At 34.9% G+C, this 25842-nt stretch overlaps 1 protein-coding gene across 1 annotated transcript; it reads right to left on the reverse strand.

Annotated features, from left to right (window-relative positions):
- Positions 1-1776: 1776 nt before the first annotated feature.
- slc17a6a (solute carrier family 17 member 6a) lies at positions 1777-25365 on the reverse strand. Its single transcript, XM_067379733.1, has 12 exons — positions 25280-25365; positions 23634-23889; positions 23320-23438; positions 21077-21191; positions 15518-15605; positions 15353-15439; positions 15105-15247; positions 12918-13067; positions 10113-10245; positions 9919-10029; positions 9633-9760; positions 1777-2124 (listed from the first exon to the last, which is right to left on the reverse strand). Exons 1-12 carry the CDS (start codon positions 25363-25365, stop codon positions 1777-1779), a joined length of 1764 nt encoding a protein of 587 aa, XP_067235834.1.
- Positions 25366-25842: the final 477 nt, after the last annotated feature.

Consider the following 25842-nt stretch of genomic DNA (forward strand, 5'->3'; position numbering starts at 1 on the left):
AAGCTTCTGGAAGAACCAATGAGGTTCAATCTCACACACCAAGCAGGTTCAGTTGAGCTTCTGTTTATATTTGCTGATCAATGTTTGTATGTGAATAAAAGCCTAAAATCAATCTGCTCATCATATAAAGTGCTTGTGTCTTTTCAAATAATTTGGACCAAGCTGCTCGATTCATATGGATTCGTTTTACGATCTCTTTATGAACTTTTTGAAGCATCAAAGTGGTAGTTCCCCAGACTGTCAATTGCGGGACAGAAATCTCTCAGATCTTCATTTGTGTTTCAAAGATGAACAAAAGTCTTGCATGTTTGTAAAGAAATGAGGGTGAGTAATTAATGACCCTTTTTTTGGGGGTGAACTAACCCTGTAATTCTTTTGATTTTGGGATGAAATAGGACCTAGACATGTTCCTGATGGGTTTTGTGAGATTCACTCAAGAACACATTACATCAGCTTTGCATGGCTACAATTAAATACATTAGATGATCACCAGATCCTTATTCAGGATTCGACCGTACAAATGGAAGGCTCTCAGTGGCATCGCAATATACATCCCAAATGGACAGCCTCACTGTTATGACAGTTTCTATGATAAATATGGCCCAATAAACAGTTAGCACAGATATCACTGACCCAGCTTCACAACAGTCTCACAGAAACAGTAAATCCATGTCAAAACACATACTTAAGATAGAAATTACTTTTTTTATCTTTCTTTTTTTCAAATAACAACATGTCAGTGCATTCAAAGTATCTTAGAAAATGTCTGGTTTGTCATTATATGATGGTTAAAATGGAACATTTTAAATGAAGACCAGCTTAATACCACTTAAAATACAGGACTGTATTGCCAAGCACACACTTGAATGTATTGTTGATGTAAGTAGCTGAACAAAATTTATACAAGATTGCACTTTAAAAAGTTCTCAAGTGTACTTTAGGATGTTTCAAACATTTAAAGGTTTTTCAATATATTTCACACTTATTTTAATACACATCATCAGTATTCAGATATTTTTTTGCAAATTTGTGCTATTTTAGACTCTTTCTGCACTGAGCAGTTATATAATGTCTATTTTGCTCTACCTTCTATTGGTTTGTGTCCCAAATAAAGGGACCAGTTTATAATGTGTAATATAGTACACGTACATAATGTTAAACAGCATTCTTTGTAGGTTTAAGTTATATAATATAATTAACCCAAATTTTGCATATTTTCTGTGAGGTCGATGGCAAGAGCTCTGTAAACCAGAGAGTTTCTTTTGAACAAAACTGTTAATCTAAACTACTCTACTCTGCACTAATTGGTCCTGACCAGTTAAACTCAACTACTCATCTACTAAAGTTACAGTAGAAGACACAAAACTCAAACAAAACTAGTCTAAACCTGTAAAAACAGCCAAGACCTGTGCTTTGATTACAGATGTCTGTGCTATTAAATATTGTCAGTTGATTAAATGTTGTAAACCACAGTAATAATTGAACGTATCTGTACTTTAAAAAAAAAAAAAAACATTTACATAGTCTTTAAACTGATTTAGCCATATATATTCTTTATATAATCCTAAATTACTTTTTATATATGATTAGCTGTATATTCTCATTAATATATCTCCCTCTTAAATATATTCACTTCAGATTGCACAAAGACTCTTTTTAAAAGATGTCTCTAACTCCTACAGTGTCTATAATCACTCATATTCTCTCTTTATTTCTGTTTTACTTTGTCATTTTTTAAAGGATTTGTTTTGTTTTGACTCATTGGGAAAGGAATCTCTACGAGTACCCGTCTCCTCTATACGTCTGCTCGGCGTCCTCCTGGATGTATTCCTCGGTTTTCTCCCAGCTTTTCGCCCATCCCCCATTCAGCTGTGTCGTGGCCCCATATGTTTTGGCGGGGCCCCCAAGACCGGCCTGGCCTCCAAAAGGAGCGTGGCTCAGCATGATGTCACCGGTCTCCTCCGCCAACTCGTCTTCATCAATGAAGCCACACTTCTCATCGCTGGTCTCCTCTGGATCTGCCCACGGCTGCTTCTCGCCAGACGCAAAAATCCCATAGAACACCACACCGCCGTAATGCACCAGAGAGGCGATCAGGAACACATTCTGCCATTCTTCACGAGTCTGGTGGACAAAAAAAGAGACAATTAAGAATCCAATCTTTGACTTTTTGTAATTCAGAAAAAAAAAAAATGCAATTTTTGTAAATATTATGTAATTTCTTGTGGCTATGTTTGGAATGGAATGCTTGTCTACAGCACAGAAGGCTGATTCACTGCATACTTCTTACATTCTAAAAAATGTTTGAGTTGTTTCAACCCACATTTGCGTCAAATATGGACAAACCCAGCTGTTGGGTTAAATTTGTAAATTAATTTTTTTAACCTAATAGTTTGGTTTGTCCAAATTTGACTCAAACAACCCAGCATTTTTTTAGATTGTGCAATTTTGAAAAAAAAAAAAAAAAATGGCATGAGAAACAGTACACATTATGCAACAATAAACATTTAGATTTTCTATGCTACATTATTGTCACAAGATCTTATTACGTTGCATGTTTAGTCAATGGAAGTAAATATTATTTCGCATTTTTGTACCAATTTTGTGTAAAAAAGAACATTATAAAAATAGTTTATACATCATTGGTCAAATTGAAAATGGAATGTCAAGCATTGCCACAATCTCAACAGTGAGTTCTGTTGTATACTGCACATTTTGTCAAATGTAGCATGTATACTAATGTAGAGAATGGTAGTATGCAATTCCAAACATTAGAAGTGTCTTTAAAGGATTAGTCCACTTTCAAATAAAATTTTCCTGATAATTTACTCACCCCCATGTCATCCAAGATGTCCATGTCCTTCTTTCTTCAATCGAAAAGAAATTAAGGTTTTTGATGAAAACTTTCCAGGATTATTCTCCTTATAGTGGACTTCAATGGCTTCCAGACTGTTGAAGGTCAAAATTCAACTTACAGAACGAACGCGGCGCCAGTTCCGTTTTTTCCGTAAGTAGAATAGGGAAGTCGTAGGACATAGAGCGTAAGCTTTTCGAAGAATATGGAAGGTGGAATGGCGAAGCACGATAATTTGTGTTTATAAAGCATATAGATTTGTATCTTTTTTTAAGAAAATGACTGATTGTTTCGCTAGATAAGACCTGGTATCGTTTAAAGCCTTTTGAAGCTGCCCTAAAACTAATTTTGACCTTCAACCGTTTGGAGTCCATTGAAGTCCACTATAAGGAGAATAATCCTGGAATGTCAAAAACCTTAATTTCTTTTCTTGGATGACATGGGTGTGGGTAAATTATCAGGATTTTTTTAGTTGAAAGTGGACTAATCATTTATTAAAGTGTTAGTTCACCCAGAAATGAAATTTCTGTCATTAATAGGTTGTTTTCAGTCACGTGGTTCTCGAGACGCGCGAAATTCTGGTGGAGGGCAAGCAGTGAAAATTAGAATGGAAGAGATGGGAAAAAGTCCGTTCTGTGCTGATTTAGATAGAAAATCACAACATATGTTGGACGTGATACTTATGTTATGAAGAGGAGCGACATTTCCACTGAATTGAAAGACTTGACTGCCATCGAGGAGGTAGATATAGAGGATGTTAAGCTGCCGTAACGCCGTGTTCAGTTCTAGTCTGGGTTTGTTTATATCGCGCTGCCTTTCTGCAAGTGATGTTAAGGGTAGTATTTTAATTTTCTGTCATGATTGTGAAAAATGTCGCCATTGTTGGTCATTTATGCTGAATCGAGAACTGTAATAGGAACTCACGATATCGTTCGGGGGGAAAAAACTGCTAATACAATTTTTTGCCTTGGTTGAGAAGGTGAGACGACTAGCAAATGTAATAATGTCACTAAATAAACCCACTATCTTTCACTCAAAATAAACACATACTGTACTTAGCTGAGTTTTGTATTTGGTTTTTGGTTTTTGTGTAATATTTAATTAACAGAGCTTCTATAGGTTTGATTTCGGTTGTCATTTGTTGAAATAAATACAAAAATACAGCGCGTCGGTGTCTGTCCCTGAATGTGACCCTCCGATTCTCCTTCGTGGTCAGATGGGAAAGTGAATATTTACAAAAACAACATTAAAACTAGTTACATTTACACACTTCCAACAAAGAAATGCATCGACTTCTGTCAGCTTGTTAAACATTTATTTTATTTGGACATTTTCTACAATACGACGGCTGAAGCAGCAGCGGGTGACTGTTTTCATGGTAACCAGATCAACATGAACGGAATTCTACAAAAATGAAGTTAAAACACCAAATTATCATTCAATAGGATAAAATATCTTCTCCTCCCTGCAAACGATAGCATGAAGAATGTGAATATTTAACCAATTCAAAAACAAAAGGTAAGGTATCCATATTCATTTCAGTATCAGCAGACGCAAAACGCTATAAAAGGCGACAACTTTTAAAATAAAAAAAACTAAATAAGTTATAAAAAACGGTATAAGATATGTAAACGATAAAAACACCTTCTGGGTTCTCGATTTTAACGATTTGAGCAACCATAAACAACGCAAAACATACGAATATTGAGTTTTTGATAGGATTCCTATATAGAAACATCACTCCCTGCCCTCCGGACACATTCGCGCTGCTGCTGTGACGTCACGTGAAACCAACCTATTACCAGAGGTCTAAAGAGTACCTGAAAACCATACTTGAGTAAAAGTACAGATACCTTACATCGAAAATGACTCCATTACAAGTTACAAGTTACCAATTCCAATTCGACTTGAGTAAAAGTCTTAGATTATGTGATTTTAACAGTACTTTAGAAACAGTTGATTTGTAAGATGAGAAATCATGTTTATTTTCTAAAATCAAAATAAAACCGAACACCTCAATATTGCAATAAATCAAGGTAGACACAACAACCTTTTAAACGTCTTCCAACTTTCAAGTCTCAGTTAAGCTCAAGTGCACAAAAAGGCCATAAGTAAACCAATATCCTTCAAACAGGTCTTGTCAATATAGCAGATAAATAAAACAATGTTAAGTATAGTCAATAGTCAAAGTACGTGCTGGTTTGAGCCTCATCACCAGCTGCAGTCATTTTCCTCATCTAATAAACACCTGTGATCAGCAACTACCTGCTAATGCACTCACATTCACGTAAAGTATCCTTGTTGACAAGTGGGTGAGTAAAGGCAAAACACATAAGATATAGTATCTTCAGTGCCCTTAGATGGCGATCTCGCTTCTTTATATCAGAAACAAACTGCTGCAGAAAAAGTTAGGTGCCATGCAAAATGTAATGTGTAATTGCATTACTCCTCACAAATGTATTGGAGTAAAAAGTACATTTACTTGCTCAAAAATGTAGTCAAGTAGAGAGTAAAAGTTGCCAATATCTTTTGATACTCAGTACAACTACAAAATAGCCAAAAAGATACTTAAGTACAGTAACTAATTACATTTACTCAAATACTTTACACCTCTGTTAATTACTCATGTCGTTCCACACCCATAAGACCTTCATTCATCTTAGGAACACAAATTAAGATATTTTTGATTAAATCCAAGAAGCTTTTTTATCCCCCATAGAAAGCAATGAAATGACCACATTCAAAGTCCAGAAAAGTAGTAAAACATGGTTAAATAGTCAATACTCATGTCTACAGTGGTTCAACCTTAAAGGGTTAGTTCACCCAAAAATGAAAATTATGTCATTAATGACTCACCCACATGTCGTTCCAAACCCGTAAGACCTAATAATAATGTTGTAGTTTTTGTTATTTTTGGACCAAAATGTATTTTCAATGCTTCAAAAACTTCTGACTAACCCACTGATGTCACATGGACTACTTTGATGATGTTTTTATTACCTTTCTGGACATGGACAGTCTACCGTACAAACACTTTCAATGGAGGGACAGAAAGTTCTCGGACTAAAGCAGCGGTCACACTAGACTTTGAACGTGCAAAATTTTTTTAGATGCTGTAACGGTCGTGATATGACGTCACGGTCTACAGCGTCTTTTTTATTAACATGAATTCAACACATAACTTAATGTAATACATTTAAAATGTAAAAATATAGAACCTACTTGACTTTACTCCAAAAATATAATTCTTTTAATTCAGCCAAGAGGTCATGTCGTGACGAATAGATCTTATTGGTCGCACGTCTTCACGTGATGCGAATTCGCAGGTCAGAGGTGCGGAATGCTAAATTTTTCACACGAGCTTGCTTTTCCGGTCTGACGCATTCGCATGTGTTTGAATGGAAGTCAATGGAACGAAAAGTGCAGTCTGACCACACCTTAAATCTAAAATATCTAAAACTGTGTACCGAAGATGAACGGAGGTCTTACGGGTTTGGAACGACATGAGGGTGAGTCATTAATGACATAATTTTCATTTCTGGGTGAAATAACCTTTTAATTTTATGATGCTACGAGAATATTCCTTGTACGCAAAAACAAAATAAAAATAACGGCTTTATTTAACAAATTCAACTCTCCCCTTTCATTCTGCTACGCTATTTTCATTGCAGTGTTTTCAGGTTCTACTTCAGAATGCCGGCTCAGTATTGACTGATGCCTGTTCACGTGAGCAGTGCGATACATGCGTGTGAAGCTGATGGAGAAGCCGCCAATACTGAGCCTCTTGGATTTCATCAAAAATGTCTTAATTTGTGTTCTGAAGATGAACGAAGGTCTTACAACATTTTTGAAATAACATGAGGGTGAGTAATTAATGACAGAAATTTCATTTTAGAATGAACTAAACCCTTTAAGCCTCCTGTCTCATATTTGTTATGCAAATACGCAAAGGCCTCTAAATTATCAATATGATCAAAATTTTACTACACAATCTACATGCCTTCTGTCGTCTGATTGATAGTTTATACATTTTTAGCAAGTAGAAGCATTTTGGTATAAATGTAAAAACGAGACTGTCCCCCTCCAAAAAAATGACCCTGAAATGACGTACGACCATCGTTACCAATCAAAATGCGTGTTCATTTAAATGCATTGTGTGGACTTTTTACATGGTCCCTTACCCGACATTTGTCCTATTTCCATTTAGCAAAACTAATTTTTTTATTAACGACTACACCCACCCCATCCCTAAACCTACCCTTAGTGATTTATAGTGTATACACTTTATAAGCACATGCGTTCCCTGTGATCGAACCCACGATCATATGATCACATGATTGCATATAGTTGTATCTTGCAATGCTCTACCAATTGAGCTACGCGAAACCTGAAATATGATGCAGATAAAAGTTCAAATGAAAGTGTCTTGTTGTTAATAGGGGCGCAACTTTAGTAAACGCTCCTATGGGTCGTATTTCAGGGAAGTGACAAACGACCTATATAGGCAAATTGGAGGATATGTTGGTAAAAACGTCCACTTTCAGGTTTCTTTTTGCTGTGAAATCTTTAAAGATTTTTTTTATAAATTAAATGTAAGGATAACATTTATGTTTTTAGTTATATTTCAAGATGAACAAGGACTGAAGCAACTTAGATTTACTTAATTTATCATTTATCATTACCAGTGTTGGGGAGTAGTTAACTACATGTAGCGGCGCTACTAGTTTAACTACATTTTTCAGTAGCCTGTATGTAGTTCAGCTACTTTTAAAATAGTGTAGCTTTTCCAGTAGTTAACTACATTTTCCAGCAAGTATCGGTGTAGTGCGACCAAAAGCTACAAGTTACTTTCCGTTTTGCGTTCTGACGAGCTCGTCTTCAGCGTCTTCAGATCACGAACTTACATCGTGCATTACCGCCATCTATTGTTATATAACGCATCTTGCGGCTTTATCAGTTCATTGGCAATTCATCGAGAAGAGAACGCCTGATGATTATGTAAGGACAAAGCATCCGTCAACTTTTTGAGAACAAAATCGCGTTATAGCTTAGTGCGCTTATCACACGGCTTATCTAATAAAATCGGTTGCTCGGATATAAGAATGTTCACGCGAGAAGCGCATGATTCGCGTCTCAAAGCTTTATAACTGCATGCTGTGAGTTTGACCTGCATTTTTCTGTGTATCCAATTTAAGTTCCGGTTCGGTTTACGTGCAGGTCCGGTTCCAGAATCAAATCATTGAGGGTGCTTCTGAAATAAGTGATGGTATTATTATAATCAAGATGTAGATGTGATGTGTAAACAACGGCTCCACCATAATAAGAATAGCAATGTATAGTGACATTTAAGATTAAGTAATTTTACAAATAATTGGAATAGAATTTCAAAAATATTGATACAAAAATTCTAATATTTTTCTAGTCTGCATTTACATTGCTTATTCTTATTCTTATTATTGCATATTTTTGTCCCGTGTTATGGTTATGGTAGCAATTTTGAGCATGAATCCTGCATTTATATGTAGAAATCACTTCTGAAACTGCAGAGTGCAATTGGTGGTCGGTCCTCTCATAGCATGAAAAACAAAATTTATATTAAAATTCTGAATGTATTATATATAAAGCGTGCAAAGAGAGTCAGTGTGAGATATAGGCTACATTTGAGTGTTGTATCTTTTGATATAGTTTACAAAATAAATCAGTACGCTTTGAAATCATAATTGTAGTGCGTTGCTTTGTTTTAAACTCCAAACATCTTACTTAAACATTCTTCATGAACAGTTATCCAGTTATTTGTAATAAGCTATGTCATTTAAAAAAAAAAAAAAAAAAAAAATCAAAGTAGTTTGAATGTAGCTAGCTACTTTTTGATAGTAACTTGTAGTGTAGCTAACTACTTTTTCAAAAGGGTAGCTTGACAGTAGTTTAACTACTTTAATTTATGAGTAGCTTGTAGCTTGTCAAACTACAGTTTCAGAGTAGCTTCCCCAACACTGATCATTACATCAATTATCAATACATCTGTTTTTTTTTTAAATCTAAGAATCAAGTATGACACATCGGGCTTTGGAAGAACGTTTTTTTGTTCATCTCTCAATCAATCTAGTTACATGTAACGGAGTTACCTAATTTCATTACAAAATAAATGTAACTGTAATCAATTACAGTTACTGAGACAAAATGTGTAATTAAATTAGTTACTTATGAAAATGTTATAGATTACATCTGAAAATTTTTAGATTACATCTGAATATTTTCTATAAAAAGCTAGGATATGTTGAATAATATTAATTTATTGTTTGCCTGTTTTGATGTGAACATCAATCCCCCCATATTCATATTAATGGTAGATATAGAGAACTGTGACAACTGATATTTATATGCATTTTATGTAAGTATACTACTGTATGCTGTCTGCTACACAGTTATAAAGATCTCATTGATTTGTATCACAAGCTATCAGATTTTCATCTTACTTTTTGGCCATATAAATAAGTGCACCAAATAGCATGTTCTTGCTCAGTTTGGGCCTCTGAATAAAAGTGAGGTGCTTTTTTTTGTCCTCAAGTATGAGATCCATATGTCAAACTATGAGCCATAAATGCCTGATGTATTAAAATATGATATTCAATTAAAAAAAACATATGCACACTTTTCTTTTCTTCTTTTCTTTTTTGATATTTTGTTTAAAGGTTTAATGAACTGTTCCATTTAAAAAAAAAAAAAAAAACATGATTAAATGAATAAAGAAAATGTAGATAATTTCAAGATTTCTCACCTTATTTTTGGTCATAGCACCTACAATAAGAGGGCAGACCATTCCAGAAAGTGTGCCGACTCCATTAGAAATACCCATCAGTATGCTGGCATACCTTGGCGCAATGTCCAAGTGGTTGACATTAAAACCTTAGAGAGGGGCCGGATTAAAAAATAAATAAATCAGAAATATTGGGAAACATTTATTTTATATTTCTGAGCGCAGGTCAATCAAAATGGGATTTCTAAACTTGCAATGAAGTCAATAACATGTCAGTGTGTGACAGCAGAACTGTAAAGCGTCTCACCTGATATAGCAAAGCCGCTAAAACCAACTGCTAGCACCAGAAATGAGATGGCCACACCTTTACTGTGAGAGAAACCAACCACTAACAGCAGCGTGGCCTCCATTCCAAACCCTGTAGTGAAATTGGTGGGTCAAAGGTCATACCAATGTTCTATTAATTTCACAAATAATGTAATCAAATATGGTCACACTCACCTCCGCAATTCATGATCTTTCTGACGGTGGTGGTGGTTAAGATGTTTTTGCTGCGTAGGAAGTCAGCAAGTTGACCGCCAATTGGCACTATGATGGTCATAACCAGGTGGGGTAGAGCAGAGAGCATCCCGACCTGACAACAGCCACAGAAACCATCAGTGCTCCTGACATCACCTTACAGGGATAGTTCATCAGAAGTATGAAAATTAAAAAAAATAACCATTTACAAAACATACTCACCCTCATGTCGTTGCAAACCTATGTGACTTACTGTCTTTCGTTAAAAACAAAAGGAAAAATTTTGAATCCTTTAGCCACGTTTTCAATACTGTGGTGATTTTTATAATATTTGGGACTTGTAAGTCCCCTCCACTAAAGCTTTAACACTCATTTGCACTTCCCTTGTGAAAAAGAAGTGCATTTAATTGTAATGAATGTGCACTTATGGTATACAAATTTCAAATTAAATATTTTATATATGTACATTTAAAAAAGATGTATAATATAAATGAAATAAAATGCCACTTAAGTGTACCTTAAGTGTCTATTTTCATGACTATTTTTCTAAACGCACTTAAGTACACTTTGTAATAATTCCATTGTTTTAATAATTTTTTGTCATGCTTTGAGGAAGTACACTTATTTTGATGTGTAATTACAAATATATTTAAGTACATGCATACAAGTTTCAATAGAAATGGCATTAAAGTATATTTTAGTTTACCATAAATTATTGTCAGTACATTCGGCAGTAACTTCAACCATATTTCAAAGACAATAGAAGTAATTATGAAATTACATAAATATGTACTTAAGTCCTAATAAAAGTGCATCAAAAAAGCACCCTTAAATTCAACTAATTGCATTTAATATAAATTTACACTATAATACATTTTCATGTAATTCTGAATGACATGCAATTAAGTGTCTGAAAACATTACTTTCAGTTCACACTTAAGTATATTCTTTCAGACCCAGTTTCACAGACAGGGCTTAGACTAAGCCAGGATTAGGCCTTAGTTCAATTAAGGCATTTAAGTAGCTTTTATAAACATACCCTTGCAAAAACATTACTGGTGTGTGCATCTTGAGACAAAACAATGACACTGACATATTTTAAGATATTTTTTTATAAACAACACTTGTGGTGTTGAGGGGTCAAGAATAAAACATGTATGGTTTATAAAAAAAGTTTTGTCTATATTCCATGCACCTTGTTGGATGTGTGAAGTTGCACCAGATTAATCATATTACACTTCTCATATTTTAAGATATGTCAGTGCAAGTTGCTTTCAGTTAAAACAGCTCAAACATGCATTTTAGTCTAGGACTAGCTTAAAGGGTTAGTTCACCCAAGAATGAAAATTCTGTCACTTACTCACTTACTCAATTACTGTCAATTCTGTTAATTACTCACCCTCATGTCATTACATCCCCGTAAGACCTTCGATCATCTTCGGAACACATATGAACACAAATATCTTTTTGATAAAATCCGATGGCTCAATGAGGCCTAGTGGTGAGCCATTGAAATTTTGAAACACTTACGATGTAAGGAAGCCTCGTTTTCTGAAATCGTGTGACTTTGGCAGTTTGATACACGCTCTGAACCACTGATTCGAAACAAAAGATTTGTAAAGCTTTGAAGCTTCATGAAGCAGTTTTGAAATTGCCCATCACTAGATATTGTGAAATAAAGATTTTTTTTTTTTTTTTTGGCCCACAAAAAGTATTCTGGTCGCTTCATAACATTAAGGTTGAACCACTGTAGTCACACGAAATGTTTTAAATATGTCTTTAGTACCTTTTGGGCATCTGAAAGTTTTAACTATCTTGCTGGCAATAGAGGCCACACTGAGCCATCTTTTTTTTATAAAAAAATATCTTAATTTGTGTTCCGAAAATGAACGAAGGCCTTGCTGGTGTGGAACAATATGAGGGTGAGTAATTAACAGAAATGTTCTACTATCCCTTCCCTTTAAGCATTGTCTGTGAAACCAGGGTTCTAAGTATATTATTTCTGTAAAACACTTTTAAAAAAGTATGCTAAAAGGGTTGCACAGATTAAAAGTGATGTCTCATGTAGAAAATCTTAGACATTTTAGAACTTATTTGCACATATTCCTCACACAAATTCACTGTATATCTTCAGAAGATGTAGTGTACACGTCATATGGACAACTTGTAAGATATTTATGGTACATAACAACAGCTCAGATATTATGCTCATTTTCTCCTAGTTTTCCACAGAAAAACAAAAATCATATGGGTTTAGATGTTTAGGATTTTTTTAGGGTGAACTATATCACCGATAATGAACAATGTCTGGATCAGAAACACTGAGAAAACACTGCAAACCTCTAAAATGCTATTTAGCATCCTAAATAACCAAATGTGTAGCTCAAAAATATCCCTACAATTGTAATCCTTAACAAGCCCTGACTAATAAAACCCCAAAACAAATCCCATGCTGCACCTATGAGGCAGTTTGACCAGCAGAATCAAAGCAGTGGTTCAATTACACCTGTCAGGCTTGCAGGATTTATATCACTCTCTCAGGTCAGGAGCCCAAGATCAATAACAATGTCAGGTTTCATTTATGTACGCCACTATGAACACACATATCTGAATGCCCAACGTCTCAAATACAATCCAATACGGCGACTCAACGCATGACAGTGGTGAATGAGGGGTCAGACACAACAACCAGAAAGGATTGCATATGAGACCGATTCATACAGCAAATACACAAGCCTTGATTAGACTTGATTAATGCAAACACATTTTCTCCCTAAATTCTCTCACCTTACTGATTTCAAAGCCAAACACTTCTTCGAAGTACGCTGGCTGACTGATGAGCAACAGATAGAAGGTCCAGCTCCGGCAGAAGTTGGCCACAATGATTGCATAGACCGGCATGGAGGTGAAGAACTTCCTCCAGGGTGTCTTGAATTTCTGTAGAAAAAAAGAAACATGTTAATACATTCATAGAAGACCTATAGCATGAAGATTTTAAGCAATCAAAACAGTCACGATTTTGTAACTACACCTTTCTACAATCTCTCTTATTGATATTCAGAAGTTGCATGAATTTTGATTAAGTAAAATATTTTGAAAGAAACAAAAAAACAAATAAAAACATAAAAATATAGATGTTTCAGTTTCATTTACAAGAACTTTTAGTTTGTCTTGTGTTTCCTTTCTGTTGTCATGGTTTGTAGCACATTTATCATTGGTCGTCATGGTTACTTATTGTTTCATTGATTTCACACACCTGTTCCTTGTTTTGATCCTTGGTTAGTTGTGTATATAATGTCCTCAGTTTCATTCTTTCATTGTCTGGTGTTGGATGTGCTTATACACACTGTTTGGATTATTCTCTTTTGATTTGTTTAAAGGCACAGTATGTAAGAATTCTGTCCGCTAGAGGTCGCTAGAAGCCTATTCAAAACAAAGGCGTAGCTTGAAGATGCCAAATTTGAAAGTGGAATCATGGGACATGTGGTGTCCACCTCAACGGATGGTGCAAAAGAATAGAGATAGGACTCGGGAAGAAATCATGTTCATGGATGTGATTATTAGCGTTACTGTAGTATGAAGCGGAGCAGGACCAAGTGTTGTGGGAGCTGAACGAGGCCACTGGAGCGATTGCGCAACACGCGCCTCACAAGCGCCTCACAAACTTTTATTATGCCACAGTTATTATTGCGCAACAAGCGCCTCACAAACTTTTATTATGCCACAGTCGCCGGCGCCTCTTCTGATTATGCTACGTTAGCTACTTCACAAAATAGTGTTTTTCTCTGAGGTATGGTAAAGCACGGTACTTGCAAAAAATCAAGAAAATTAGATTTAAACAATAAGACTAAACGTGTTGAGCTATATAACAACAATTAGTCTATAAATATATCAAAACAGTTGTTAACTTGACTATTTAACCAAGGGTAACGCGGATATGACGCAATTGACAGGCGACTCCTCACACGTCCCGGAGCCTTGGTTAAAATTGCAATTTTCTTACGATTTACAAATAGTTGGAAACATTTGGGATATTGCAAGTACTCAAGTGAACAAAATATATAACACTGGCCTAGTGGTTTTTGGATATTTTACTGCAAAAATATTACATATTGCACCTTTAATAAAGTTACACTGTAATTTAGATCCGCTACGCTTTGCCTCATTTTCTTCCTCAGCCTGAACGTTAGTATTTATTTATTTACATTTAACAGCATGTAATGGATTTATATTCTCAAGCCGAGCAACTACAATTGAGATAAAAAGGAATCCTAAAAGATTCTCAAATTCTCTCCAGGGTAAAAGCTCCTAGAACTCAGACAACTTGGAAAAAAAAAACATGATTTGCTTCTTGCTATTGCTAATACCTTTTTACTATAAATTGTTGTTAATTTTACACAAGCGTTTAATAGTTTGGAGTCGTTTTTTTTATGTTTTTGAAAGAAGTCTCTTATGCTCACCAAGGCTTATGGAAGCTTGTTTCTGCCACTGAATAAGAAATAAAAAAGGTAATTGAAAAAAGGGACTTTTTTTCTCGCAATTGTGAGTTTACATCTCGCAATTCTGACTTTTTTTCTCAGAATTGTGTGATATAAACTCGCAATTGTGAGAAATAAACTCAGAATTGTGAGATAAAAAAAGTCACAGTTATCTTTTTTTATTTTTTATTCAGTACCGGAATTATTATTTTCAGTGTTGAAAACAGTTTTTGCTTCATATTTTTGTTGGAACCGTGATACTTTTTTCAGGATTCTATGATGAATAGAAAGTTTAACTGAACAGCATTATAAAAGTTTTTACTGTCATGTTTGATCAATTTAATGCCTCCTTGCTAAGTACTGTAAATATATATATAAAAATCTTACTGGCTCCAAAATCTTGAACAGCACTGTTACCCTATAGCTAATAGACATTGAATAATACCCAAATTTGATTTCATGGATCTTTAGATTTCTCCAGTGGAAGAAAACGTACCTCAGACGGCCCAAGTAGTTTGGCACTTTCTCCAATACTCTCCTCTATGTAAGTTCTCTCTTCATCTGTGATGGTGGGATGATCTGCTGGGCTCTCATATGAAACCAGAATCCAAAACATGTACCAGACAATCCCAAAACAACCTGTAGCCCAATGGAGAGAAAATCATGGAAAACAAGTATAGTACCCTCAAAACTGCACATATTCTATTATCATTTCAGAGATCACAGTCAAGATTATAAACCTACCATATATGTAGAAGACAGAAGACCAGCCTGAGTACTGCACTAATATTCCAGCCAATGGCATGGCGACCACAGCACCCGCGTATGAACCTGAAACAGGGTGTTTGTAAAGGTTTTATTTTGGGTATTCTGTGTTATGTGGGCTTTTAAAAGGCAAATTGTATTTACCACAAAAAGAGGTGGTTGCTAGACGACTTCTCTCAAGGGGTGGAGCCCACTTGCTCCAAATTCCATGGCATGCTGGGTAGGTCACACCCTGGACACAAAATATTTTATATACAATAAAGATTTTAAATATTTTCATTACAAAATGTAGACATGGTCAGTACAAATCTGCTGAAGTAAACTGAGCATCAGAATAGGGACAAAAGGTGATTTAAGTGAATCTGAACATGACACAGTTGTTGGTGACAGACAGGCTGGTCTGAGTATTTCAGAAACTGCTGATCTACGCACAGTCATCTCTAGGGTTTACAGAGAATGGTCCGAAAAAGAGAAAATATGCAGTAAGCAGCAGTTCTGTGGGTTGAAAATGTCTTGTTGATGCCAGAGGTCAGAGGAGAATGATCAGTTTCAGCTGATAAAAAGGCAACAGTTACTCAAATAATCACTACAAACAATATGTCAGTCACATTGTTTTGTTTCTAGATGCACAATGGTAATGTTTTTTAAGGCATGTTATAAAAGCTATTTAAATGTCCTAATTAAACTAAGGCCTAATCCTGGTTTAATCTAAGCCCTGTCTGTGAAACCAGGCCCATGTCACAAAGGTCAAATCATCTCAAACTGGTTTCTTGAGCATGACCATGGGCGTAGAATGTCCCCCGCACTTTTAATAAAACGTAAATTCGTCCCCCGCACTTTTTTCGGGCAAGATAGTCTATGCATTACCTGTCGTTTTATTCTTAACTAAAATGAAGCGATCTAAACATTATGGAGAGTTCACTATCGTTTAATGTTTCATTCATGCTGGAAGCCGGAGGGCGCTCTCTCGCAGAAAGTCCAAAGCGGTTTCGTAGAAGTAATTCAGCTATTCGCTCTAGCAACAGCTGAATAAAATGCAGAAACGCATTGACTGATGAAACGTGAAGACAATTAACACGCTAATGCAACAAGATATGGATTATTATGTGTGATTTTCAAGCCATCTCAAGGTATTTATTGAAAAAAAAAGCATATGATGCAGTGCTAATTGACAGCCTTTTTAATGTTTTTGAAGTCTCTATTGCCAAGGCTGCGTTTATTTAATCAAAAAGTACAGTAAAAACAGCAATATTGTGAAATATTATTACATATTAAAATAACTGTTTTCTATGTGAATATACTTTAAAATGTAATTTATATCCTGTGCTTAAAGCTGAATTTTCAGCAGTCTTCGGTGATCCTTCAGAAATCATTCTAATATGATGATTTGCTGCTCAAGAAACATTTATGATTAGGCCTATTATTTGTGTTGAAAACAGTTGCTTAAAATTATTGTGGATACCATCATACATTTAATTTTTCTGGATTCTTTGATGAATAGAAAGTTCAATCGACATCATTTATTTGCATTTATTTTCACTTTTGATCAATTTAATGCATCCTTGATGAATAAAAGTATTAATATCTCTCTTTTTAATCTTACCACAAATGTTTGAATTGTATCATGGTTTCCACACAAATATTCAGCAGTACAACTGGTTTCAACATTTATAATAATCAGAAATGTTTCTTGAGCAGCAAATCATTATATTAGAATGATTTTTGAAGGATCATGTGACACTGAAGACTGGAGTAATGATGCTGAAAATATATCACATATATTGTTTTACAATCTATTCACATTGTAAACAGCTATTTCACAATATTACTGTTTTTGCTACATTTTTGATTAAATAAATCCAGCCTTGGTGAGCAGAAGAGACATATTTCAGTTGTACAATTGTAATGTTTCCAAACTTTTGAGAGGTATGTTCTGCATTATTCTGTGATCTTTTTTTTTTTTTTTTTTTACATTGTATAAAATTAATAAGGACTTTAAGCACAAGTGTTTGTACATAAACCAATCATAAAATATAGGGAAACATATTAGATATTGTTTATTGTTCAGCAGTGTATTTGATTTCTTATTAAAAGCGAATTGATTTAAAATTAAAAGCAAGAGATAAAAAAAAGAGTATCTACCAATTAGACATAGCTCAGATAAAAACTGGTATTACACCCAACATTTCTGTCCCCGTCACTTTTGAAATGATGACAATGGGTTCAATATACTCAAATGAAATCTGCATACATATACTATATATATTTAAAATCTTTCTCCAGAACAAAAATGCTCAAGAATTCCCTTACCAGGGTTCATAAAAAAACAGAGACAAATCTAACTCTTAACAAATGAACAGTAACTCATACAATCACAATTCAAATAAGGATTAATGATCCGTGCAGACTTGTGCAAACGCAAGCAGATCAGATCTGATTCACCACAAACACACTAATGCCGCTCATTAAATCTTCATTAGCAGCTAATTGTTACAGAATCAGTCGCTGATAGACTCAAATTGCTGCAGCCAGCAAAGGAGAGCACATCCAGAGAGCTACTGTCAATACACACAACACAAGCTAGTGTGGTTACAATAAAACCTCAAATGGGGTTTGATTCATGTACAGTCAACATTCATCGTATACTGAACAATAGTATAGAATGGCACACGACCGGTACGCGGACAAAGCCAGCTGCTAATACTCTTTCAATGTTCATCTTTTGAGTTTTGTTTGAATAAGAGATGAGTCAGTTTACTCTCCTTTTCATTTTTTATATTTTGTTTATTCTCTTGCTTTCAGTGTGTCTGCTGTGCTGATGTACACTCTTAAAAATAAAGCTTCCAATACGGGTTTTTCATAGTGATGCCATAAGAACAATTTTGGGCTCCTCAAAGAACCTTTCAGTGATCAGTTCTTAACAGAACCATTTTTTCTTAGTGTGAAGAACATTTTAAAGTACCCCCTGTTGTTTTTATTGCTGTTTATATGTCTCTGTGGTGTTTTTAATATGCTTTAATACAAATCATGTGCAAATTCATTAGTCAACACCATCGCTGAGTATTTTCTCTTTAAAACTGCAGTGAAAAAAGGCATTCTGACGCAACAAACTACCTTGTAACTAATCACGTCACCGTGTGGGCGGGCTTTAGCATATCATTAACTATGCTGTGAAGCAGGGGATTCTCAAAAGAAGCCTGGTTATCCCGGTATGTTTTTCTGTTGATGTGAAAAATCGGGTACATTTAGCAATATAGCAGGTGAGTCATGTATTTGATGTATATTAAAATGCTATGATGAACTATATGCCTTTCTCCACTGAAGTTCTGCATTATTCAAAGCTTTTTTAAGGATACAGATTTTTCAGAAGGCAACTGTGTGACTCTGAGATGGTGAACGGGAACATGGTTTGTGTAACATTATTAGCTATTTGAAAACTTAGTCAAGCCAAAGGCTAATCATATTAATTACCGTTATGTGTCCGATGTTGTAAAGAGCGATACCATTGTGCAGGGTTTACTATAGTAAAGTTGACTGAGTGGATCTCTGAGCTGGGCGGGGCTAATTTGCATATTCATAGATTCCACATATACTAAATGAAACAAGGGTGTAGGGTTACATTCAAGCTATTTTAAGGCATGAAGATTTTTTTCACAGGAAAAATACTTTAAATATAACATTTTGGTGATCAAATATGAGTTTTAAATGATACAATTATTGACAGGGGGACTTTTATATTCTAAAGAACTGTTTTCCAGTGTAAAGAAACTTTTGTGCATTGGATTCCATGGATATTAGAGGTTTCTGCATGGAACCATCGATGCCAATAAAGAACCTTTATTTTAGGAGTGTACAGTCAGTGGGATAATGCACATGTGACTCCTATTAGCTTTTTCAAGGAGGCAGATCCAGAAGTTACACTGGTTATAATAGGGACAATATCCAAATCCACACTATACAATTTTTTTCTCTAACAGGTGTTCTGTGTGTTAGTTTAAAATACATGGTTCAAAACCATCTTAAATAAGCATATTTTTGTGAATTCAATCCAGGTAAGTTCCAATATCATCTTATTTCTTACAGACAACAGTCAACAATAGCAGATTTTAAGTGAAATACTGAACTGTTTTCTCAATGCAAAACAATGGCTTGATATTTTTGAACCTGACCTTTACATTGTTTTAATTGTTTCATAACCATTGAAATTTAGCTCAAAAGTCTTCAAAGGGAAATTTCATCCTGAAAAGAAAATATCATTATTCATTTTAATGATGTGAATGACTTGATTTCTTCACATACAAAAGAGAGATTTTGAAGAATTGTTTTGTCCATAAATTTAAAGTCAATGGAGTCCAAAATAATAGTTAGTTTTTTGTTGTTGTTTTTTCACAGGGGAAAAAAAAGTCACAAGGAATGACAATTTAGATGAACTATCCCTATAAGATTTATGTCTATGGAAATCCATGTTCATTTAAAATGTATAAATATTAATGCAAATTTAAATGTTTATTGATATATGTATATTAGTTTGTGATACCTAGTGTTAACAAATGGAACCTTATTGTAAAGTGTTACCAATATAAGATCACACAGATAAGGATAGTATTTTACTCATGTTAACACATATAATGTTTAAATATGATTGTTTTAAACTGCATTTTTGTAATGCCTTGTCCCATAGACTTCCATTGTAAGTAACACAATTTTTGTTTATTTTGAACTGAGAGATTATTGTCTATGGTAACTGACATGTTACAAATGCTGTCAAACTAAACTTACATCTGGTTGCTTTAGGAGGGCTGAACCTTTATTATGTTTAGTGTAAATGCTTGGGATAAAACATCTGTCAAAGGATTAGTTCACTTTCAAATAAAATTTTCCTGATAATTTACTCACCCCCATGTCATCCAAGATGTCCATGTACTTCTCTCTTCAGTCGAAAAGAAATTAAAGTTTTTAATGAAAACATTCCAGGATTATTCTTCTTATAGTGGACTTCAATGGCCTCTCCCAAAGGTTGAAGGTCAAAATTATAGTTTCAGTGCAGCTTCAAAGGGCTTTAAACGATACCAGACAAGGAATAAGGGTCTTATCTAGCGAAACGATCGGTCATTTCATTAAATGTATATGCTTTATATATGATCGAATGATCGCCTTCCAAGTGGTTCCGCCAAAACCACACTTTCATATTCTTCAAAAAGCTTGCGCTGTATGTCCTACACCTTCCCTATTCTACTTACGGAATGACCGCAGCGTCGGTTCCATTTTTTCCGTAAGTAATTCTAGGCGTAGGACATTCAGTGTAAGCTTTTAAGTGCGATTTTGGCGAAACCACTTGGAAGGCGATCATTTGTTTATATTAAGCATATACATTTACATTTTTTTTCGAAAATGACCAAACGTTTCGCTAGATAAGACCCTTATTCCTCGTGTGGTATCATTTAAAGCCCTTTGAAGCTGCACTGAAACTGTCATTTTGACCTTCAACCATTTGGAGAGGCCATTGAAGTCCACTATAAGGAGAATAATCCTGGAATGTTTTCATCAAAAACCTTAATTTCTTTTTGACTGAAGAAAGAAGGACATCTTGGATGACATGGGGGTGAGTAAATTATCAGGAAAAATTTTATTTGAAAGTGGACTAATCTTTTAAATTATCAGTAATTTGATAAACATGGGTTAAAAGAAAGAACAGAGTCTTACTTCAACAAGGCCCTGCAGTATCCTCACAAAGATGACACAGCCGTAGTGCACACGCGCCGCAGAGGGGATGAACATATTGAGTGTTGACGTGAGCAGGATAGCAGCACCAAACACCCTGGAGATCAAAGTGTGCAGAAAAAGAATCTGATCATACTTTATAATTGTTTCAAATCACAGGAAGTACTGTATAAAATTGCCAGCAACCTTCAACTGACTGAAGGTAAATCTGTAGTGCAGATACAAGAAACTGAGCAGGAAATAAACGCCAGGACTCGATGTTAAGAACATTTACTGCAGACAGTTGTACCCGAAGGCATCAGTGTCTAGCAAAGAAATCAAAAGGCGGGAAAACACATGTTTTATTAATTGTGTGTGAAATCTAATTCACATAGGGTGCAGCCATCTGTTTTAATGTGTGAAATCAAACTTTAGTCAAATGGAAATGTCAAAATTCTTAAAGCCATGATTTAAGAACAATTAAATCAAAAATCGACATTTAACAGGTGCTCAGGCACACTTGATCCTTTATATACATCTATATTACATCTCAAAATGGCAGTTTTGTGCATATATAGGGGAGCGTGGGTACAAAGTAATGCGGGGCTAGTTGTTGCCATATCAACACTTTATCGAGAAAAAATTGCGCCAAACTTAAAATTATTTTGGAAGATATCACTGAACATTTATTTAACCCTAGCAAAAGTAAATTTCTTACTTAAGTTAATTTTCCATCTCTATTTTTTGTGTTTATATAAAATTAGACAAATTTTATATTATTTTAATCTTATATCCATTATTTAACCGTTGTAACACTGTGTTACAATGTGCCCCTATTGGAACTGTACTATTCTGTTCTATACTTTTATGAATTCTATTGAGAAACCATGAGAAAAAGGTGAATAAAGACTGAGAGTCAATGTTCAGAAATTGTTAATTATTATTGTTTTGAACTATGCTGTATATCTGTGTTTTGCGAAGTTTGCTGTCAAACGCAAAAATTAGTTTATTTTTATTCATTAAAAAATGCCATTATTTTATATGAAAAAAAGTTAATAATTTTATTTTATTGACTAAATATTTTAGATTGTCTTGTATATTTTTTTGATTAGATCAGTTAACATTTTAAGCTGTTGTATGGTCGCACGTCCTGATTTTGCTGAGTTAGATGCATTCTTGGGTCAACATATTTTGTTGATCCCGGAACAACATTCCAGTCTGAAAATTTAGACTTAACCCTATTCCTACCCCTAAACCTAACCCTACCCATAAGTTATCCCAAAAATCAGAGGGAAATGATAGATGAATAACACTGATGTAGAAGCACCAATTCATGATTTTAAGCTTAAACTTGACATACTCTGTAAACTTGCCCCTAATCTGATTTGAATGTTGTTCCAGGATCAACAAAAATGTTGACCCAGGAACATGTTGAACTCAGAATCAGGTTATGCTGTATGGTCATGTGCCCCTCACATGTCCCTATGGGGCATGTTGTCACATTTCACTTCCATTCTTTCAGGGTAAATCAAGAAAAAATTATACACTGTATTAATGAAACAAAACCACATAATTGTATTGGACATGTGTGATATTAATGTGGGAAAAAATAAATACTCTGAACCTGAATTTACACAAACTGAGAAAGTCAAAAAGTGTTACTTTGTGCCCTGCTTTCCCCTATATCATTTAAAAAATGCAATTTACAAAATTTGTTTTCATGGAACATCATTTGACCAAAGATGCATTTATATTATACATAAAAAGTACATGTAAAGTGCAATATATATATATATATATATATATATATATATATATATATATATATATATATACATACATACATATATTGCACTTTACATGTACTTATCTATTTGTATATTACATTACTACATATATGTTATTTATTACTACATGTAACCTATCTAAAAGCTAAAAATACTAGTCTATTTCAGTAAGAGGGAGTTTAGTTGAATCAGTCCATGTCTCACAGTGAACAAAAGAAGAAAATGTGAGAAGCACACGGACACGTGATCCTGTCTGCTGGTTAATGAGGTCTCCAGAGGAAAGCGTGTCTGCTCTTCTGCATTCAGGGTTCATGGCAACCAAATAAAGCACAGAAAAGGAAGCAAATGTCCTTGATACTGTCGCCTGATATAATGTGAAACAAGTCTCTAGGCTGTATGTAAATATATAAACTGATAAATAAATTTCTAATATCCAGACAAATGCGTGTGGTGAATTACCTGTTGGCAGCCAGTCGTGAGGATATATATCCTCCAGGGATCTGTGTCACTATATAGCCCCAGAAAAACGAGCCGTGGATCATTCCCACCGTCTCCGGATCCCAGTTAAACTTAGCTTTCTAAGGGGGGAAATGTATATATATAATTTCAATGTATAAACTTATGAAACACTGTAAGCTTTAAATGAAACATTTCCATTTGTTTTCCCTCATAAAATATAAACAGTGTTGATGTTTCCTTGTCAGATGGCGAGGGTGCTCTGACTGACAGGGAGGATTGGCTCTGAGAGGAAGGCTGTCACAGGTTATTCTCACCTCTTTGATTATAATCTTGCCGCCCCTGTGAATGGTGCTGTTATTAACCATGCCGACAATCGCGACTCCGAGGTTGCAGCGGATTCCGAACGATATGCAGAAGCCGAGGCCGCTCATGATGGCGATGATGTAGCGACGCGGGAGCCCGAAACACGTACAGTCGCACAGAGGAGGTTTCTTCTCCTGTATTTGCGCGGGCCGTCCATCTTCTGTCAGCTCGATAACCTCACCCGTTTTCTGCTTCTTCTCCATCACCCTGTTAAGACAGACAACATTGCTCAATTTCGAAAAAAAAAGTACATTTCGTTTTCTTTTTTGTTAGTTTCTGGAGCGTTCTGGGAATGTTCGTTTATGAAAATAAAGCAAGGGAAAATAACCTTTAAGCCACAACATTCGAATATTCGATCAAAAACGTCCCTGACTAAAGTTCCCGCGGGGAAAAAGAATCGTGGAACGTTGGGCGAACGTTCTGAAAATAGCTGTTATAAACAGAGAAATACATTTTTTGTTCATGAACTTAATTTTATTCCTCTAGTTTGTGGATGTGATGTTATCATGTTTCTTTGTTTATTTTATTTAATAATTAAATCCATCAACCATTCAGCACGAGAACGGAATAGAGTTCTATTGTACATCTCTGTTCATCTGTCTGATCACGACTTGGCAAACTGAGTTATTTGCACCGCATTGCAGCATTTTTATCTCTTACATCCTCATCGAAATACATACCTATAGCTTCTAAATGCAGACGTGACCATATTTTTTCATAGTAGATACAGGTTATATGTGAATATTCTTTTTCGTTGGTGACACATTTTTGTGGCTGTTTCAACAGATAAATATGCGAAATAAACATTAAAACAAACGAAATACAAAAAAATACCATTCTATAGATTGACTTTTGTGTAGTATCGGATCATAGTGAAGATTTTTTTTTCCTGTGATGAAAACCATTCACAGATCCGTTCAGACTCTCAGCGTTTCACAATCTCCTGCATATAATGAAACATATACAAAAACGCTTTGAAAATGTCACTGTTTTCATACAATACAAATAATTTGGACGATTTTGACAAAGTAAAAGGGAACCGCTGTGATTATTCTGAAATCTAATTGTGAGCTCCTAAAATAAATAAGCTACCGTTTTTTTGTTTGTTTTTTTTTGTTTGTTTTTTGTTTTTTTATCGTTAAAAAACAAATAATAATAATAATAATAATAATTTAATTAAAGGAGCTTATTCTAAGCTCGTCATGTCACGACTTTCTTTTCATGAATTATTAATTGATTCAGGCGCGCTGTGGGCAGAGGAACGATCCTCCGAGGAATTCTTTCATCTCTAGATCTATACATGATCATATCACGATCTTTAACGCGCACAGGAATTTCTGTCGTATTTTCTCGTAACGAAAAATGTCGAAAAAAATGTCACACTACAAATGTATTAATCATAATGAATGATGCGTTATGTAGCCATTTTTATGTAGTCATTTTTATGTAGTAATGGTAGGGAAAATATGCTTTTAGACATGTAAATTGTACTTTGACATCGAGATAATAAACGAATAATATTTTTGTAAACATCATTACGTTTTATTTTTTTTAAAGGAAGATAGGATAGGATAAGGATAAGGATAAGGATAGATACCTGTGCATGTGTCCCAGGGTTTTCCCGGCCAGATTCCTCAATCTCTCCTTACCGGGAGCCAAAACTCGTTCCTTCATCGTATCCATCTCCAAAGATAATATTCCACTCGATATGAATAAGAAATTTTAATATGAATTAGCTGTGAGATGTTTCAGCATATTCCTTGAGTGTGGAAACCTGAGCAAGTAGCCTATTTTTGACCCAGTAAAAAAATGCGTTTTTACTATTCCTTGTAGACGACCTACAAAACACAAAAATAATCAATCAATTAAAATATTGTTTCACAGTCACTGAAATGTCCTTTGAAACTCCCTTTCCCTCTTCTGTAATTCCTCGATTTTCCATTTTGTCGTTATATTTTTAATTACAAACGACTGTAGTCCATCAGAATTCACCTTTGAAAAAGCCAGGAGGAGGAAAATGACAAAGACAGAACGAGAAAAAGAAATCTGGAGCGGTGGAACTCAGCAGTAGACGCGGGAGCTCTTTCGGTACCGTGGACAGTGAAAGCGCGCGTCCGTCCAGCTGTTCCATGAACCCGCAAGGCAGCGACTGAGCTGCGC

Source organism: Chanodichthys erythropterus, chromosome 24, assembly GCF_024489055.1.
Source record: "Chanodichthys erythropterus isolate Z2021 chromosome 24, ASM2448905v1, whole genome shotgun sequence".
NCBI lineage: Eukaryota > Metazoa > Chordata > Actinopteri > Cypriniformes > Xenocyprididae > Chanodichthys > Chanodichthys erythropterus.